Below are 19,867 nucleotides of genomic sequence, written 5' to 3' on the forward strand. Positions count from 1 at the left end.
TCAAAGAATGGTACCTGTTGGGGATTTTCGGACAAACATGGTGTTAAAAATCAGAGGTTTATAAACAGCAGTAGCTATAGTGTTTTCCAGTAAAAGATTACATGGAGAAAGGTTTAGGATAACCACCAAATCACACTTAACTCCTTGTTAAATGGTTAATTCCTTACATGAATATTCTAGCACAATCTTGTATAGTTCTTTGAATTCTTACGATTTTTGTTGGTGGCTAGATAAAAGGTGAGCAAAACAGTCTAGCTTCAAACGGGAAAGTAAAACACATGTTTCTTGACGTTGATATTGATTCTTAAAAAATATTTTGAGGGGTTTTTATACCATCATGTCTCATCTATTTTAGTATTTCACTTCTAGATCCTTATTGTCTTTATGAATTTTTACCGTATCCTGGCTGAAATTATTTATTATGATTGACACTCTGTCATGAATTTTTTTATGTCCTCCCCGTGTGCCCTGCGGTGGAAGCGTGGAGTCTTAACCACTGGACTGCCAGGGAATTCCAATGTCATGATTTTATTTTGATGGCTACAGTCCTGCTTTCTAAGGCAGTAGTTCTTAAGCTTTTTTGGGGCCATGAAACCCTTCAAAATACTTAAAACTATTGCTTCTCTCTCTACTCACACATATACATATTTTGCTATGAATTTCAGGGAATTTACAGGTACCTTGAGGCCGCCCCAGGTTAAGAATCCCTAGACGGAGGCCAACTTCAGTAATTCCTTGGTCATTGTTCGTTAATATTTGATGGTAACTATTAGACTCCTTTATAATTAAACCCTCTGATTAAATACATTTAAGTTTAGTAATTTCCAGTTTTTATAATATAACACAAATTATAAATTTTTCTCTTCGTTTAAAACATGCCAAACAACACATTTTGACACCTTAATACTCTAACTCAGTATCTATAATCCATAATGTCTTGTGTAGTACTGTTTCTAATTGATAAAAGGAACTAAATGAAAATTATTTTCGTTTGTAGTAATTATTTTAGGATATATTACATTGGGCTGTCTGGTAAAGCAATACAGTGTTGTAATTTACTCATTTACTGTTAAGTGTGCTTCTAAAGTATTTGCTGAACTGATAGTCACTGTTAGAATGATGTCTGTGAGAGGCCATATATTGCATCTTTGTTACTGTTCATTTCCCCTTTTGTCCAGAACATAGTGGTGGTTTTTCCACTGCTGTATGAAGTGGGTGGATAATACACTCCCCAAATTTAGGAGTGAAAACCATTCCTAAATTTTCAGCCTAAGTAATTTTCTGGATTTCAGTTTTTCCATTTGTGAATTAGTAAAACTAGCTTTCCTCATAGGTGATTTCTAAGACATAAAAACAACTGTGTAGCATGTTTGAAAATAAGAAATGTTGAAATAAGACATTTTCTCTTGGTTAGAGTTTTTGTTTTAAGAAGTAGGAATAGGCTTAGAGATATTTTCCTAGAATTCACAGTATATAGTCCTAAATGATACAGAAAGCAAAATCTTCATTGAATTTCATATTTAAATTCATATTCAGTCTCTAGTTGGGGTTGTAGTTAGAGAATTAAAGTTTACTTAGAGGTTTAAGTGCATGAGTCTTTTCAGTGCATCAAAACAAAGAAAAGAATGTTCTGGTCTTTATTCTCCCTTTCTTCAATCCCCTGTCTGTCTGTAGACTGATTGGACACTGCAAGTAGCTTAAAAAAAAACAACAGAAAGCAACCTTCAGTATTTCTGTGTCAATATGATATATTTTTAAAGAGTACTGTTTTCCTTTTTTTCTAATCTGTATTAGAATGCTTCAGGTGGAAGTAGGGAAGAGAGGGAAATGAAAGCAAGTGGCTCTTGGTAATGTTTCTTCTGTTTTGCATATCTGAGCAAGGATAACTGCTCTGGGAAATCAGTTCTTTTTCTTTACTGTCTCCTTCCTAAAACTTGAGGAGGTTGAATAGGGCTGTATTGGCCAAATTTTGTTTTGGAACCATTGTATTTCTTTTCCTCATTAACCTTGCTTTGCTAATTCTGTTTAAATGTTCACCATGAAAGGAAGTGACAGGTTCTAGTTTCAGAGTGCTGTTAAAACATGTTTTAAAAAAGACAGTTTACCATTATATTTTTCAGTAATGAAAGACCTTAAAAAGGTTCTGTAGAGTTGCAGAGCAATTTCCCCCATTGCCCCCATGTTATTTGGTACTAAAAATAGTTAAATGATTTAGTATTAAGTTTTTAAAAAAATACTAATTGCCTTTTCAGCAGGTTGTTACAAGTCGTTATATCCATGTATCTATTATTGTTAATTTTTTCAGCTTTGTTGAGATATAATTGACATATAACATTGTTTAACTTGTGTAACATAATGATTTGATGTATGTATATAGTGAAAAATGGTTACCACAATAAGTTTAGTTAACATCCATCACCACTTACAGTTAAAAATTTTGTTACCTTTAAAAACCTAGGTCTGTTTATTTCATCTGATAAGGTAAGAGTTATCATTCATTTTTATGTGGGCCATTCAGCCTCACAATTTGCCAGGATGATATGTTAATCCCCCTATAAGCTATTTTTATGGTTAATGTCAATCACAAGTTTGATCATCTAAAGGGAGGGCAAATCTGTTACCCACCGTTGAATCACAGAGAATCACAGTTCTTTAGACCTGAAAGAGAGCTTAGAGATCATACAGCCCATCTCCTTTACTTTACAGATAAGAAAACTGATGCAGAGATGAAAGTGGCATAAGAAAGTTCATAATATTCTTTTCATGGTACCATATTGTCTCTCAGAAATTAAAATGATAACTCAGCATCATTTTTATACATTTACAATTATACATTTGCAACTATACCATACATGTCACAGACAATGTATGCTTTAAAAAAAAAATTCCCGGCATATACCTCATTTAATTGGTTGAAACATGAAGGAGTGTTATCTTAGAATTAAAACTATCAGTATTTATATGTTGTACTTCAAAGAATTTCCCTACTTCATCAGTGAAAGAAGAAATAGGCAATTCCAGTTAAAACAACAAATCCCATTTTCAAGTTGAATTACAGTATGGAAGGTAGTTGTAAAATTAAAGGACGTCAATTTTATGACAGGTCAAATGATAATTATTTTAAGTTATTTTTATTTTCTTCCATTTGTTTTATTTTAATCTGTACCCAGAGTACAGTGCTTAAAAAGTCTTTAAGGAAATTATTTTTCTTCCCATTATTTTCAAGAATTTAGGTGAAATTGTTCTGGTTCTTACCATTTTTTTTTCTTTTTTTGACCAAAGAATAATTTCTTAGTGAACCACTTTATTTGGCAGGTAACAGTTAACAGCAGTCAATACTTAAACACTTAAGTGCTACGCACTTGACATGCAGTATCTTATGTAATTATTCCAACAACCTTAGATTTAGATCACAGAAAAATTCTGGAGTAACATTTCTCAAACTTTGAAAATTTGAAAGCAGTAGCTGTAGCGCATTAAAAAACCATTAGTAACTTGAATGCTAAAGTTACCTGTTTAAGTTTGACTTGGCCTTTTCCTAAACCATTTTTTCTCTTATGGGAAAGACCAGGTCAAAGTTAAGCAGGTAACTTTAGCATTCCTTGACGCCTTTAATATTGCTAATGGGCATATGAACCTCAGAGACAGGATAATAGTAGGTGGCCTTGAAACTCTCTTCTTAGGAATACTTAATAACTTGTGGAACACCTTGTTCTAGAGCACTGGTTCCCAAAGTGTGGTCCTGGGCTAGCAGCATCAGCATCGCCTGAGAACTTGTTAGAAATGCAAATTCTTGGGACCCACCCCAGACCTGGCTGAATCAGAATTTCTGGGCATGGGGCAATCTTTCTTCAAGCCCTTCACTTAAGAACCACTGTTCTAGAGGTTTGCAGGATTGGAGTAGTTTGCTGTGGAAAAATAGCCAGTTTGGATTTCAATGCAATAGATATTTCAAAGGACAGTATTAAATACTATGAAATTGCTTTCTATTATATACAGGATGAATTCTAGTATTGTCCCACTGGTCTTTTTTAAGAAGTCCTGTTGTACTAATTTGGGGAACATGACTTGTACTTAACCATCTCTGAGTCCTTGTTCATATCTTTTCTTCTTTAGTATGCAATTCCTCTATAATAATTATGCAAGAATCAGGAGACAATACATAGTTCTAGTCCTAGTACTATTGCCAGTTGGATGTGAAAACTTGGGCAAGTCTTATAATTATTTGAAACCCATTTCTTCATCTGTAAAATAAGAGGTCCCTTTTAGCTGTAACATTCTACTTATTTATTTTCCCAGTTTATTATGCCAGTCTGTTTCTTGCTCACTTTATTGAATTTTTATTTGTTTTAGTATTTCTTAATACATGTAAATATATAAAATTTTAACTAGTTCTACAAGGCTTATAACAAGAAACAGCAGTTCTATGTCCCATTCCTCCCCATCTCTAACCCTGCTTCCCGTAGGTAAGCATATTACATTATTTTATATGTTTTATAAGTGATATTTTCAAACATGTTTTTTAAATTTAAATATCATCTGTAGACTTTCTGCTGTGGAAGAGAGGCTTTATCTCCCTCCTCCCTTTCTTCCACAGTGGGAAGTCTATAGGTGATATTTAAAGTTAAAAAACAAAAACAAATTTAGTTTATCAGTTATGGTGAGATCTGTTTTCAGTGTTGACATTATTATGATTCTTTGAGTACAGTATTCACATATGAGCCATGTGGTACGTGTTGATTGATTACATTTCTATAAAACTGTTTACCTCATTTCTGTTTTTTCATTTGCTCAGTTTTCTATAGAACTGTTCCCAAACTCTCCAACAGAGGTGGCCATCTTTCCTAGTATGTTTAAATATGCTAAGTTATCTATGACTTTTATTATTATTTATTTTTTAATATGTCTGTGCTGGAGTTCTCTTTTCTTTTACCTGAACTGGTTGTTCTCTATATAGTCCTGCTTAAAAGTCTGTCCTGGGATTTCCTCTTTATCCTTATCTTAAAAATTCCTTTTGCTTCTCTCTTGTGTTGAATCTTCTGTTTCCAGGATTCTATGTGCCCCACCCCATTTTGTGGTTTAACTTCTTTATTTTGGTTTCAGATATCCTCCACTAGCTTTCTGACAGTAAGGCGCATTTTTTTTTTAATCTTTCAAGTTTGAAAATGCCGCCTTCTACTCTTGCATCTGATTGATAGCTTGGTATAGAGTTCAAGGTTGGAAATAATTTCCCCTCAAATATTGAACTTCATTGTTTTCTAGCTTCTAGTTCTTCTGTTGAGAAGTTTATTGCTATTCATATGTGTGATCTTCTGTATAAGACCTGTTTTTACTCTCAGAAAGCTTTAGAATGTTGTTATATGCATTGCAGATCATCTTTTTTGCTTTCATTGTTCTGGCTACTTCATGGACCTTTTCAATCTAAATATAGACAGTCATATTCTGCAGTGCTAGAATTTTCCTTACATCATCATCATCATTATTTCTTCCTCTCCGCTTTCTTCATCTCATTTTGGGACTCCTGTTAGTTAGATATTGGCTTTCCTGAATTGATCCTCTAATTTTCTTGTTTTTTCTCTCCAACCTTGTCTGTTTTGTGAGCTCCTCAACTGGAAATTCTATTCCTTCTACTATTTTTGTTTTATTTATTTTTAAATTTAAATACAGCAAAACTAGCATTTTTCATGTACAGTTCTATAAATTTTGAAAAATGCATCATCATGTAACCACCACTACAATCAAGATACAGAACTCTTCCACCACACCCATAAATCCGCTCCTGTCATCCCTTTGTAGTCAACCCTTTCCTACAATGCTAACTACTGGCAGCAACCAATCTGTTTTTCCTTCCTATAGTTTTGTCTTTTCCAGTATGTCATATAAATGCAGTCATACAGTATGTAGCCTTTTGAATCTCTCCTTTTGCTTAGCACAGTGCATCTGCGATTCACACATGTTTTTGTATATATCCATAATTCATTATTTTTTATTGTTGAGGAGTGTTCTGTTGTATGGATGTACCACAGTTTGTCCATTCACCAGTTGAAGGATGTTTGGATTGTTTCCAGTTTGGGAGGAATCATGATTATGAATAAAGCTGCTATAAATATTCATGTACAGGTTTTTGTGTGAACTTAAGTTATCATTTCTCTTGGATATTTACCCAGAAGTGGGGTTGCTGTGTCATATGGCAACTCTGTTTTATTTTATAAGAATCTGCTAAACTATTTTTCCAGAGTGGCTGTACTATTTTATATTCCTACCAGCAACATACGAGAGTTTCAGTTGCTCTGCATCTTTGTCAACACTTGGTATTGTCATTTTTAAAAAAAGTTTATTTTAGTCATTCTAAGATGTATGTAGTAGTATCTCATTAAAGATATACAAGTGGCCAACAGGCACATGAAGAGATGCTCAACATTATTAGCCATCAGGGGAATGCAAAACAAAACCACAACAAGATACCACGTCATACCCACATAGGATGGCTATAATCTAAGAGATGGACAGTAAGTGTTGATAGGATGTGAATTGGGAACCCTCATACACTACTGATGAGAATGAAAATAGTGCAGCTGCTGTGGAAAGTGGTGACAGTTCCTCAAATGGTTAAACATAGAGTTACCATATGATCCAGCAACTCCATTCCTGGGTATTACCCAAGAGAATAGAAATGTCCAAACAAAAACTTGGACATGAATGTTTATAACAGCCTTAGTCGAGATAGTCAAAAAGTGGAAACAACCCAAATGTCTGTCAACTGATGAATGGATAAATAAAATCTGCCTTAACTATACAAAGGATTGAAATACTGATACATAGATGCTCCTTGAAAACATCATGCTAAGTGAAAGAAGTCAGTTACACAGGACTGTATATTGTATTCCATTTATTTGAAGTGTGCAGAATAGGCAAATATGTAGAGACAGAAAATAAATTGGTGGTTGCATGGAGTTGGTGGGGATAGGAGGATTGGAGGCTGATGGTTCTGGGATGTGGGGTTTCATTTTGGGGTAATGTAAAATTGTGGTGATGGATGTACAACTGTATACTAAAAAACCATTGAAATGCACCTTTTAAGTGAGTGAATTGTATGTGAACTATGTTATAAAGCTATTAAAAAATCACCAGTTTTAAGTGTACAGTTCAATAATTCTTAGTGATTATGCAAAGTTGTGCAAACATCACCACAAAAGAGTTTTATAACATTTTTATCCATCAAAAAGATCCTTTGTGCCTGTTTGCATTTAGTACCTATTCCCATCTCAACCCTAGGCAACCACTAACCTGCTTTCTTTCTCTGTAGATTTGTCTTTTTTGTATATTTCACATAGGTGGAATCATATCTTTTGGAATCATGCCCCTTTTGCATCTGGCTGCTTTTACTTTGGATCCAGTTTCTCCACGTCCTTGCTAACACTTGTTATTGTCTGTACTATTTATCATAGCCACCCTAGTAGGTGTGTAGTGATGTCTCATTGTGGTCTTAATTTGCATTTTCCTAATGACGTTAAACACCTTCTTATGTGCTTATTATATCTTTGGTGAAATGTGTATTCAGATCTTTGCCCATTTTTAAATTGTGTTGTTGTTTTCTTATTGTTGACTTTTGAGTTCTTTTATATATTTTTGATATAAAGTTTTTTTGTCAGATATGTATCTTCCAGTCTGTGGCTTGTGTTTTCACTCTCCTAATAGTGTCATTTGCAGAGCAAAAGTTCTTAATTTTGATAAAGTCCAACTAATCAATTTTTCTTTTATTATATCATATCTAAGTTCTCTTTTCCCAACTCAAGGTCTTGAAGATTTTCTCCTATGCTTTTGTCTAAAAGTTTTGAAGTTTTGTTCTACATTTAGGTCTTTGATCCATTTTGAGTTAATTATTGTAGAAGATGTGAGGTATAGGTTGAGGATCATTGTTCTTTTTTTTTAAATTAATTTATTTATTTATCTACTTTTGGCTGTTGGGTCTTCGTTTTTGTGAGAGGGCTTTCTCCAGTTGCGGCAAGCGGGGGCCACTCTTCATCGCGGTGCGCGGGCCTCTCACTATCGCGGCCTCTCCTGCTGTGGAGCACAGGCTCCAGACGCGCAGGCTCAGCAGCTGTGGCTCACGGGCCCAGCCGCTCCGCGTCACGTGGGATCTTCCCAGACCAGGGCTCGAACCCGTGTCCCCTGCATTGGCAGGCAGACTCCCAACCACTGCACCACCAGGGAAGCCCCATTGTTCTCATTTTGCATATGGATGTCAAGTGTTCCAGCAGCATTTGATAAAAACACTATCTTTTCTCTATTGAGCTGCTCTTGCACCTTTGTCAAAAATCAATTGACTGAATTTGTATGGGTCTCTTTCTGTGTGTTTTCTTTGTGTGTTTACTTTCCCTTTCCTCTATCTCTCTTTGTCTTCCTGCCTCTAATTTTTCTTCTCTTTGTTTCCTGCTCTTTCTCCTATTTTCTGATTCTCTCTCCCTCTCCCAGTTTTCCCTTCTTTTATTCCCTTTTTCAAAATGAAGTGTATGGGTTAATATTGATTGAAGCTTTATATACCATATTTTTAGTATAAATAGCAATAAATATGAAGAATTTATATTTTTCTCTAGAAGTGAAAAATGCCGAAAATGAATTAACTTTTTCACTATAATTCTGTTTTTCTCAGTGAATTTATGGTCTTAAAGATGGTGATCCCTCTTCCCAAACCATGTTTCAGAACTTTTGTGCCAGTGTTTTGGTTTCTTTGAAAAAGAAATTAGTCAAGGTAATTTCAAATTGGCATGCTAAAGAAAGTCAAGATTTTATTTTTTCTACCATGCTTTTATTTCATTCCTAAATTGTAAAATTGATTATTGATGCTTTTCCTGTTGGAGGCAGTCATGATTACTACTGGAGCCACAGATACCAGAAAAACAATTCTGAAAGCAGCTTAATTTTGCAGCTTCTCCAAAGCCAGCTTTAGATCTATTTATGTCCTAAAACACTTAGAAAAAGTAAGAACGGAATTGTATTTTGGCATTTAAATAACACTTGACGGTGGAATCAAGTAATACAAGTGACCAGTGCTGTTTTTGAACCTTACAAAAGTACAGTCGTATTTACTTTGGTTTTCTCAGACTTAAGAGCAGTTTTTCCAGAAAAGTGCCCTAAACATTGAAACATGCCTCTCATGTCCAACACCTCTAGTGTGGTGCCACAGCATTTTAAATGTAGCCTATTAGCAAGTTTGTGGGTAAGATATTTCTTCCATTAAGCTTCATTTTAAATTTTCATTGTTTGCATTTTCAGAGAAACACACTTTTTGCAATTTCTCTTTCTGTTAATGTTGTACAGTAGTTTGGAGACATTAGTTCAGAATTGTATCAGTGTTTTCTAGCATAACTAATGAATTTAATTTCTGTGGTCCTAGCAGAGGGTTATTATTATTTAGAAGAACTAAATGAGATTACTTAAACATCATACCTGAAATATCCAGATAACTGCTTTGGCACTTTACTTTGCTTGAACTGTGACCTCTGCCCCTTTAGATCAAGGGAGTCCCCCTTTCCCCCCCCATTTTCTTTGTTTCTTAAGATAGTCTTAACACAAAAGCTTACTTACTTAATTATGTTCAGATTTTTTTTTCCTCTCATCTACATGAAACTATGAAGGGAGCAGGGAACTTGGGCAGAGACTGGTTGCAAATTCGGGCAGAGATCTTAAAGCAATGTAATGTGGGCTGGGCTGCATCATACACACCTGAGCCTTATTGCAGTCCCTTTGCAACCACGTGCAGCAGTTGCCTTGAGTTAAGCTGCAGACTCGGCTTCCTTTTGGTCCCAAAGCTCAGCTGCTTGTGCATACTTCTCTCAACCTTGGGCTGGTTGGGTTAATCCCACCCTTCCCCAACAAGGTAGCTCTGCAAGTTCCTTCTCGCTCCCACGTCTCCTTCTCAAGTCAAGTTCTCTATTCCTAGGAGCATCGGCTCTTCCTCTTCTTTTCACAGGGTCCCGACTTATCCTGGGCAAGCCAGCCCTTTGATTCTCCTGCTCCTGAGAAGTGCCAAGATTCTGCAGCGCTGACTCCAACTGCCTTCTCATGCCTAGACTTTGGGCTGCTTTCTGGATACCTGCATAAGCAAGCCCTGTCACTGCTACCCATTCCTACCTGCACCCTGCTTTTTCCTTCTTGCCACACCTGTGTTATTTTCTCCCCCTCCCCAACTCCACCCCCTGTGCACAATGCATAAAGGATGGAAAAAGTACTGCGGCCAGAAGTCTCTGAATGAGGCATCAATGGATGAATATTTAGGCAGCTTAGGGCTGTATCGAAAGCTGACTGCCAAGGATGCCTCTTGCCTCTTTCGGGCTATTTCGGAGCAGGTAAAAGGAAAACAAATATATCTTCTCTATACTGAGTTTTTGGAGTTTGAGACTTGGCACAGTACTGTAGCTAGAAGACCTGTAGCCCACCAAAACAAAACAAAACAAAACAAAAATTCCCTTTTCCCTATTTAAAACATCAGGGTCTCTCCACTTATTAGCTTGGTGCGTGCCTTTGCTGATTAGTTCAAATATGTTGCTGTGCCTTTGCTATCTTCTCTGTTTTCTAAATGCCAGTTTGGAATGTAAGAGATAAAGTAATGGGGTTAAAGAAAACTTTGAAATGTATCTTGATCCTTTATAAGCAGCACCTTCTTCCTCTAAATTTTATGCCTAAGGAAAAATTTATAGGTTATGCCCATAAGTAGTAGAAACGGGGGTGGGGCATGACAGAATCATACCTCTTCCATATCGCTAAAGATGACAAAAACAGATTTTAGTAAGATCAGGACTTAATTTCCCAATTTCCTACATATGTTCTGAATAAGGGGAGGACTTGAGTGTCCAGTTCATAGTCTTAGAAGCTTCTGTTTCAAATAACTGCTGACAGTGAGCTGGCCTTTCTCTTCTTTTTAGTTGTTTTGCAGCCAGGTCCATCACTTGGAAATCAGGAAGGCTTGTGTCTCATATATGAGAGAAAATCAACAAACTTTTGAGTCTGTAAGTAGAATACATACCCAAGGGAGAGTTGTTCATAGAATATGTAGCAGGTAGGAAATGAATTTTGAGCACCTACGTGTGAATATTATATCCCGCAATCTCCTCTCAATAGCAAATATTTTATTTTCAGTTGGCTTCCTTCCTCCTAGCTAGCATGCTTCTGGATCTCCTCCCAGAATTAGATTGTTTTGTACTCTAATTAAAAAGTAAGAAAGTTAATCTTTATCCTTCCCACTATTTATTCCCCCCCACACCCAAAAAGTCACATTGTGACTGTTATCCATATCACAGTTTTCTTAAACAAGTAATCAGTTCACGAGGGGTTTGGCTATGTTAGTATTTTTAAATGTGTATTTTTAAATTTGTATAAATGGGAACCCCTTGTGTTCTTTCTTAATTCTATGCACAATGATCGTCAGCCAGTCAACTTGAAGAATCTTGTAAAACTTAACTCTAAGGAAACAAATTATTCCTGAACATGTCTTTTCATATGACAAACTGTGGTAATTGGAGCTCTGCCACTAATGATTGACTTTAAAACAACTTTTAGAAGACATCTTCGTATACGTTGTATTATTTGAATTCTTGTTAACAAATTAAGGTTTTATCACGGTCTGATTTGAAGTGTGCCCTTTCCTGTGGCTGTTCTTTTGTTGTTGTTTGTTTTTTTTTTGTTTCTGTTTAAACATTCCTAGCCCTTCCAGTACTATTTGTTCTCCTGACTATATTATGGGTATTTGCCTGCTGTTCGAGGTTTACTCTTAATTTTCTCAACAGGTTTCTGTGAATTTTAAAACTATATGAAGGCTTCTTGATTTTAAAGCTTATTACCTTGAAGTTAATTAACCGTCACCACACCTGGGGAAAGGATTATTCGTGAAATTACTTCAAATGCAAGACCATGGTGTAAAGCAGTGCATCTCAAGTATTTTTGTGCATACAAATCACCTGGGGATCTTGTTAAAAAAAAACAAATTCTGATTCACTAGATCTGAGCTGGGGCCCAAGATTTACACGGTTAACAAATTCCTGAGGGATGCTTGCTGTTGTTCAAGGACCACATTTTGAGTAACAAAGATGTCTGTAAAATTTTAAAACCACATGGATGAATCTCAGATTAATTATGCAGAGTGAAAGAAGCCAGACCTCCCAAAAAAAGTACATACTGTATGATTTCCTTTATATAAAACTCTAGAAAATACAAACCAATCTGTAGTGACAGAAAGCAGATCAGTGGTTGCTTGGGGGTTAGTGAAGTTATAGAGGGGCACAAGGAAACTTCTGGGGGTGATGGATATATTCACTATCACGATTGTCATGATGGTTTCATGGGTGCATATGTAAGTCAACTTATTTGTGCCATTTAAATGTGTGGTTATTGTATGTCAGTTATACCTCAAAACTGTTTAAAAAGGGAACTGAGAAAAATTAACATGATTTTTTAAGTCTAGTGATATACATGCGTGGAGCTAGATGTATATTATATTTCCTGAGTTTAATTTTTATTGAGGTATATTTTGCATATCATAAAACTCACCATTTTAAGTTTAGCGTTTTAAGTTTTGGCAGTAATATAGTTATGCAACTGCCACTGCAGTCAAGATACAAAATATTTCCATCACCCAAAAAGTTCCCTTGTTGCCTGTGCTTTTTTTGAAACTAGTGAAATTCCTTTTAAAGTTCCTCAGTTTAACTTTGTAAATGCATGTCTGCTGTCAAATTTGAAATCCTTATAATTATTGTGCTTGCTTGATTTATGAAAATTGTCGTTACTTAAGTTGGCATTTCAAAAGAAACTCCAAAGGCATACCGTTTGATGAAATGCACTGGTATGTGGATAAGCCAGGACCAATTCCTAAGATAGTTTTATAGTCCAGCTTTTCTCCACTCAACTTTTGTGTATGTACAAATCTTCTTGAGGTGCTGTGCAAAGTAGTCATTTAATACCATAATTGTTCAGCTGAACAAAAACTCATTGGAGGATAATATTGCAGAATATAATCAGATTTCAGTAATGCTATGTATTTGGTTAAGTCAAGTTTGTTTTATTTTTGAAGTATGTGGAGGAATCTTTTGAGAAATACCTGGAACGGTTGGGAGATCCCAAGGTAAGATCAAATATGGGGGTTTAATCTTTTCAGAGTATTTGGAATAGTAGCCTAAATATCATTCAGCTGTGTCACTTTAGCTAGGCCCAGTTTATTTTCTTAAGTAGCCAGCTGTGTTGAATCAAATAGTTCTTGCAAAAGTTTAGAGGCTGGGAATTGACCTGTTGTTTTGTGTTGAATATTGACAATTGTGTGTTAACAATTTTATCATCTATAGATTAGTGAAAGAGTATACACTACTTGGGAACAGGACTAACCCAAGCCTTTTCACTTTAATGGGGGAGGGGGATGGCAATGAATGTTACTAGGAGGTCATTATTTTTTTTTTATTGAACAGTTCCCCTGATTTGTAGTTATCCTTCTTTTATGTGGGAGTAAGATTCATAAACATATTTAATTAAAAATAATTTTATGTGATTAAATTAATTGCATAGTTCTGGACTTAACGCATTTACTAAATACCCTGCTAACTTCGTATTCTTACACTAATTACATTTTTATTGTGTCTTTTAAATCTCCCACATTCCTGTCCTTGTTACTTAATAGCTAACTAAGAAGATCTTTAGGTCCAATTTTTTCTCAGAATAAGTTTATGTTAATAAGTAACTATCACAGTATCCCAAGCCTCAAAGCAAGTTATAGTGTGTTGTACAAATTCTTCATCTAAAACGGTGCTAAGCATCTAAAAAAACAATTGTTGAACTTGCAAAAACTTTTACCTCCTAGATACAGAATGTTTTTAAAAACTTTATGCATTGTTTATGTTTAGGAAAAGGCTGGCCATCTGGAAATAAGAGCTCTTTCTCTAATTTATAAGTAAGTTGGATCTCTTTTTTTTTTTAAGAGAGAAAGCGTGTGTGTGTGTAAGGTTTCTAATAAAGTCCCTTTAGAATTGGGAATATTTGAGATTTGATGTATTGATATGTCAAATGAAGTGGTCTAAGCAAAGTTAATGGCGTAATTTTGGGGTGGAGAACTTCTACATTTGTGTCCGTTTGAATGGAAGAATAAAGGGCTTTAAGAACTGCTAGTACTATTCCTGTAGAAAATCAGAATACTTATCTTAGAATTTTTGTGTATTTAACTTTGTGCCTTTTGTGCACGTGTGCTCAATGGAGCAATATCACTTCCAAGAGGGTAGAAATTGTTAACTGAGGACAACAAATATTAGATATTACATTGGTTTATGATCCTTCAAAGGGTCACGGTATGAAAACAGATATACAGTATATCTGTAGTAGTAAAATTTTATAGGGAAATTAAGAAAAGTATTTTTTTTAAAGGCTCTTTAGGGAGTCAGTAATGGTGGAAAAATTTGAAAAACACTGCTCTTATTGCTTTGGAAGTTCTGTTTTGGTCTTTAAAACTGCGAAAGTGGCATTTCTGAAAGCTGTAGGTTATGTAGTGTGGGTTAGAGGCTAGTGGGAATCTTGTTCATTTAAGGAGTTGGATCTGTATAAGACTCCTTCACAGTTCTTAGGATGGTGAGATGGCATATACCTTGATAGAATCAGAACCCTCTTGTATGGGGACTTGTTCAAGTTAGTGTTTTGCAGTCTGCTCATTCCTCACTAAATCCAGCAAGAAGTAGTACAGAAGAGGCATCAAGCAGGCAGCTAATCAGTTGTTGCTTTTAAATCAGGGACCACCTTTTAAATTGGCCTGCTTTTTGTTTTTTTGTATGGCTCTTGGCTAAGAATGCTTTTTAAAAATTTTGAAATGGTTAAAAAAATCAAAATAATATTTCATGGCATATGAAAATTATATAAAATTCAATTTCAGTGTCCATAAATAAAGCTTTATTGGAACATAATCACATACATTTGTTTATGCATTGTCTATGGCTGCTTTCAGGCTACCAAGTCAAAGTTGAGTAAATCATATGGCCTGCAAAAACCATGTTTGTTATCTGATCTTTTACCAAGAAAAATTTGCCAACACCTGCTTTAAATAAATGGGAGCCTCCAAAACTTATATTCATACAATTGGCAATTTATCTTCTTTATTCCTCCTTTCCTCAAATTAAGATACATTTTAGGGCTTCCCTGGTGGCGCAGTGGTTGAGAGTCTGCCTGCCAATGCAGGGGACACGGGTTCGAGCCCTGGTCTGAGAAGATCCCACATGCTGCGGAGCAGCTAGGCCCGTGAGCCACAATTACTGAGCCTGCGCGTCTGGAGCCTGTGCTCCGCAACAAGAAGAGGCCGCGATAATGAGAGGCCCGCGCACCGCGATGAAGAGTGGCCCCCACTTGCCGCAACTAGAAAAAGCCCTCACACAGAAACGAAGACCCATCACAGCCATAAATAAATAAAGAATACTGGTCAAAAAAAAAAACATTAAAAAAAAAAAGATACATTTTAAAAATGCATAGGACTTTAGGGACAGTTAGCTGTCTATGTTGAATTAATATTTATCCTCTTAAACTTTTAGGTTATTTTAGATGAATAAGGTAGGCAGTTTAAAAGCACAAATATTTGTTCTTATAACTATTTCTTGCATATACTAAGTTATCTCTTCTCATCCATCTTTGTTTTCTACCCATGTAGTCGGGATTTCATTCTTTATCGCTCTCCTGGCAGGCCTCCAGCTCATGTCACAGATAATGGCTATGAAGAGAAGGTAAGAAGATAAGTGAATGTTTACTAAAATAAAAAATTGAATGATGTTGCCAGTTTATCATTAAGAAATCATCTTTTTAAACCTAATTAATGAAAAAATAAGCACAGTCTAAAAGCCAAGCTTTTCTACAACTAGCCTTTTCCTCTCCAGTTAGTCAGCCTAAGTATTGTTAGCTATCTTTCTGAACAACCCTGATCTTGTCACTCCTCTGTAATAGGAAAAAAACACCCAAAACCCTAATTGACTAGAAGATAAGGATCAAACTCTGAAGCTAGACTTTCAGTAACCTAAAGGGTCCCAAACCTTCTTTCCAGCTTCATTGTCCTTCAACCTCAGTGTATCATGCGTCCAGAGAGTCCAACTTTCATGCTGTCTTTTCCTTTGTATCTCAATTCCTTTGAAACTTTACCAACTCCCCTGGAGTTATTTCCTCCCTTTTTGTTCCCCTAGCATCACCCAAGTAAGTATAGTGTTTATCACCTTGTATATGTTTTCATGTCTGTTTCTCTCATTAGTCTGAAAGTTTCTTAAGTGCAGGGACAATGTGCTACTACTGCCTAGTAAGGTGCTTGGAAAATAGTAGGAGGTTGTTTTGTTGGTTGAGAATTCTCAGCAGGTAAACAAATTGTTTTTTAGCATACAGTTTTCCTTCCAAAAAGTTTTTAAGAAAAGCCTTCTATCCAGATGATTTGATTAGTGAATATAGATTGCACAGTATTTGAGTTTTGTCTTGTTTCATACCATGGAGCAAAATTCAGGCAGCATTTTGATGGTAAGATAAGACTAAATACTGGTAGAACTGTTAGAATGTTACAGTAATCTAGACAGAAGACCTGAACTAGGCAAGTGGCATTAGGAGTAGAAAAGACTGAATAGGATGCAAGAGATAACTTAGAACATAAGTATAAATTGGGGCATGTTAATTATTTTACTGATGGTACTGCCAATTTGTTCAGTAAACATTAAGCCCCTGTAGTGTACCAGGCAGCTTACTGGGCTTTGGGGATACCACAATTAATACAGCAAAATTCTTGCCCTCTAAGGGCTTAAGAGGCTATGAAGACAGACATGTAAATAATTACAGTGAAGTGATATGTTTTATAATAGAACTATATGCAAAGAGCATATAAGAAAAAGCCCTTCACTGTGCTTTAGGGAGTTTAGAAAGTTTCATGGTGGTTGTGACATTTAAGTGGAGTATTAAAAAAAAATGAGTCTAACAAGTATAAAGGGCAGTCTCTTCAGAGGAAACACTATATGCAAAGGCATAGAGGCAAGAGACCCTTTGAAACCCAAGTAGCTGGATGGGGGGAAGACAGTTCTGAAAAGATAGGCTAGAGGGATGTAGTAGGTGAGGCCAATAATTTGGCTTTTCATTGTACAGAATAGTCAGTTGAAGCTTTTTTCCAATATTTTATTATGAAGGTTTTTCAAACATACAGAAAAGCTAAAAGAATTTTACATTGAGCATCCATAAGCCCACCACTTAGTCCACTGCTGATATTTAATATCCTTGTTTGTCACATATCTAACCGCCCCTCTATCCATTCATCAATCCATCTTAAGTTTTGATGTATTTCAAAGTAAATTCAGACATTAGTATAATTGTCCCTAAACAATTCAGAGTTTTTAAGCAAAGGTGTGACATAATCAGACTTGTTTGAGGAAGAGGCGTGTTAGCTATTGTGTTTTAGCAACTGTACACAGCATTGTCTGAGATGAGATTTAGACAGTTAGATCTTTACCAGGAACCTTTAAACCTGCAGTTAATTTTTTTCTCCAACATTTTATTCTGAAAATTTTCATACAGAGAGAAATTATAAGACTTGTATAGTGAACATCCATATACCTACCACCTAGTTCCTATAATTATACAGCTCTGTTTTCAAATGAGTCTTATACATTTTACAGAGATATTTTTGAGCTAATTAAGGGGAAAACATCACCCATTGGGAACCATAAGAATACAAAAATGTAAGACCTTTTTAGTGTGGGCAGCCATGAGAATATCATGTGTAAGTCTCATCCATACATATATATAGAGCTAATACTTATCAGCAGTTGGGTATTTGCATTGCACAGGATACTGTATACATGTCTGATTTGGGAATGTACAAAGCGAATGTTAGTTTATATTGAAATTTAAGTATGGAAGAGCCAGGTGGCAGCAAGGTACTTTTGTTGTGTGACACCTTGCTTTGCCTAAAACTTAGTTGCTGTATCAGTTCAGGCTCCTAAGATTTATATTTGAATTGTTTGTATTTTCAAAAATGACTTTATTAAAAGCAGTGAACATTATTAATAAGCTTTGCATAAAATATATTTTAGAGCAAATTTTCAAAGAAATAAATACCTAATGTTCACCCTAGTACCTTTCACCTTTTTAGCTGACTTAACTCTGCATTTTACATAGTTATCCAGTGTCAAAGTGAATGCTACTGGAAACTAGCCATTTTCACTCAGCCAATTTGTTCTATCTAGAAAGAGTAGAAAAACACTATATTTAAAACAAAATGAAACCTGTATCTGGAAATGTAGAGTGAAAAGTCAAGTTTCTGTTCATGCTCTTCAATCTCATGTGCTTCAAAGTAACAGCTATTAAGTTTGGGTGGGTATCCCAATTTCATTCTCTTTGTATTTATTCATTTATTATTTTTTATGTAGATGGGCTCATGCTTAACATTCTGTCACTTGTTCTTTTCAGATATTTATCCCCATCAGTAATATAGATCTACCTCATTTTTAACTAGTTTACTGCCATTACATCCCACCTTCCCACCCCCAACAAACACACCACCTACAAGTATGTATGAGAAAACAATTATTTTATGTTGAGATACCACCAGGAACATAAAAGCTATCATGCTTAGTTTTGCCTCTTCCAATCAAAATAGAACTTCTTGCTACTTCAATAGAGAAATTGTATACTCATCTTTGTTTTCTTTCCTGCTTATTTAGTCATCAGTTCTGGTTAGCTGGGTTCCTTTAACTAATCCTTACTAACTGCCTCTGGTTATTAACCTTTCTTTGCTGGAGTTCCCAGTTCTTCTAGTCCAAAGTACAAAAGGCTTCTCAGCTCAAATCTGCTCACTGTTCTTTTAGATTAATAAACTCCTCTTAAATGCAAATACCCCTTGGGGGCGGGTGAAACTTTGCAACTTAAACTTTATTGTGGGTTACTTTAGCTTGATACTCCCTCTCAGTACTTTGAAATGGATTATACTGATAGAGTTGTGATTGCAAAAAAAGACTAGGGAAGAATAATAGACCTGCGGTCAGAGAACTTGTTCATTGGGAGAAGTTAGCCCAGGGTATTGTAGGAAAGTAGAAAAAAGAGTGCTTAAGATAATTTTCTGCCAAGGAAACTTGGTGGCACTATCCTCTCATAGATCACAGAGAATTGTCTTTGGTACCTCAGGTTGTTTCCAGAGTTGGCTTCAAAATGAAATAGACTTAATCACTAGGGATTACGTCCCTTACACAAGACAGAGGTTTTTGAAGAAAAATTCAAAAAGGTTTTGGACCTTTTATATAAACAGATTTCATCACATGGAGCCAGGGAGCATTTTTACTGAAATAATTTGGTTAGTAAGCCTGGCCTTCGAATGTCGTTTGAAAAAACTAGAGATTGAAGGAATCAGCTAAGAAATTAACTCATTTTATAGCCATCTCAGTGCCTCAATTCTTTAAGGAAGTCTCCTATATATAGCATATTGATATATTGCTATTCAATATAGTAGATAACATTTTGAATAAATTGAATGAAATTCCTCCCCCCATAGTCTAAGTTTGGGGTATTTGGGTATTTGACCTGTTTTCTCCATTTTTAGAAGTTAAGCTGGGTCGTTTGACTTCTGTTAGGCTTCCTATTCTATTTGCTCAATGTGTAAAAGTTCCCATCTTTTGCAAATTTGTAAATCAGGACTTGTTTGGTATATTATCAGGAATGTGATTGAGGCTCACAGTGTTGCCTTAGCGTGATTTTAATCTTGACATTTAAAAGTCACTGTCTTACCTCCCTTAGCATGATAATCTCTAGGTCCATTCATGTTGCTGCAAATGGCATTATTTCATTCTTTTTTATGGCTGAGTAATATTCCATTGTATACATGTACCACATCTTTTTGGAA

The 19,867-nt window shown here is 35.5% G+C and overlaps 1 protein-coding gene across 1 annotated transcript in view; it reads left to right on the forward strand.

Annotated features, from left to right (window-relative positions):
• Window positions 1-19,867, forward strand: part of ALG13 (ALG13 UDP-N-acetylglucosaminyltransferase subunit) — a 67,096-nt gene that overhangs the window by 8,857 nt on the left and 38,372 nt on the right. The window contains 7 exon segments of the mRNA XM_059911942.1: window positions 9,974-10,007; window positions 10,010-10,206; window positions 10,208-10,349; window positions 10,926-11,009; window positions 13,067-13,117; window positions 13,887-13,933; window positions 15,665-15,737. Coding sequence (XP_059767925.1) covers window positions 9,974-10,007; window positions 10,010-10,206; window positions 10,208-10,349; window positions 10,926-11,009; window positions 13,067-13,117; window positions 13,887-13,933; window positions 15,665-15,737 — 628 coding nt within the window.

The sequence above is a fragment of the Balaenoptera ricei genome, chromosome X (genome assembly GCF_028023285.1).
Source record: "Balaenoptera ricei isolate mBalRic1 chromosome X, mBalRic1.hap2, whole genome shotgun sequence".
Classification (NCBI taxonomy): Eukaryota; Metazoa; Chordata; class Mammalia; order Artiodactyla; family Balaenopteridae; genus Balaenoptera; species Balaenoptera ricei.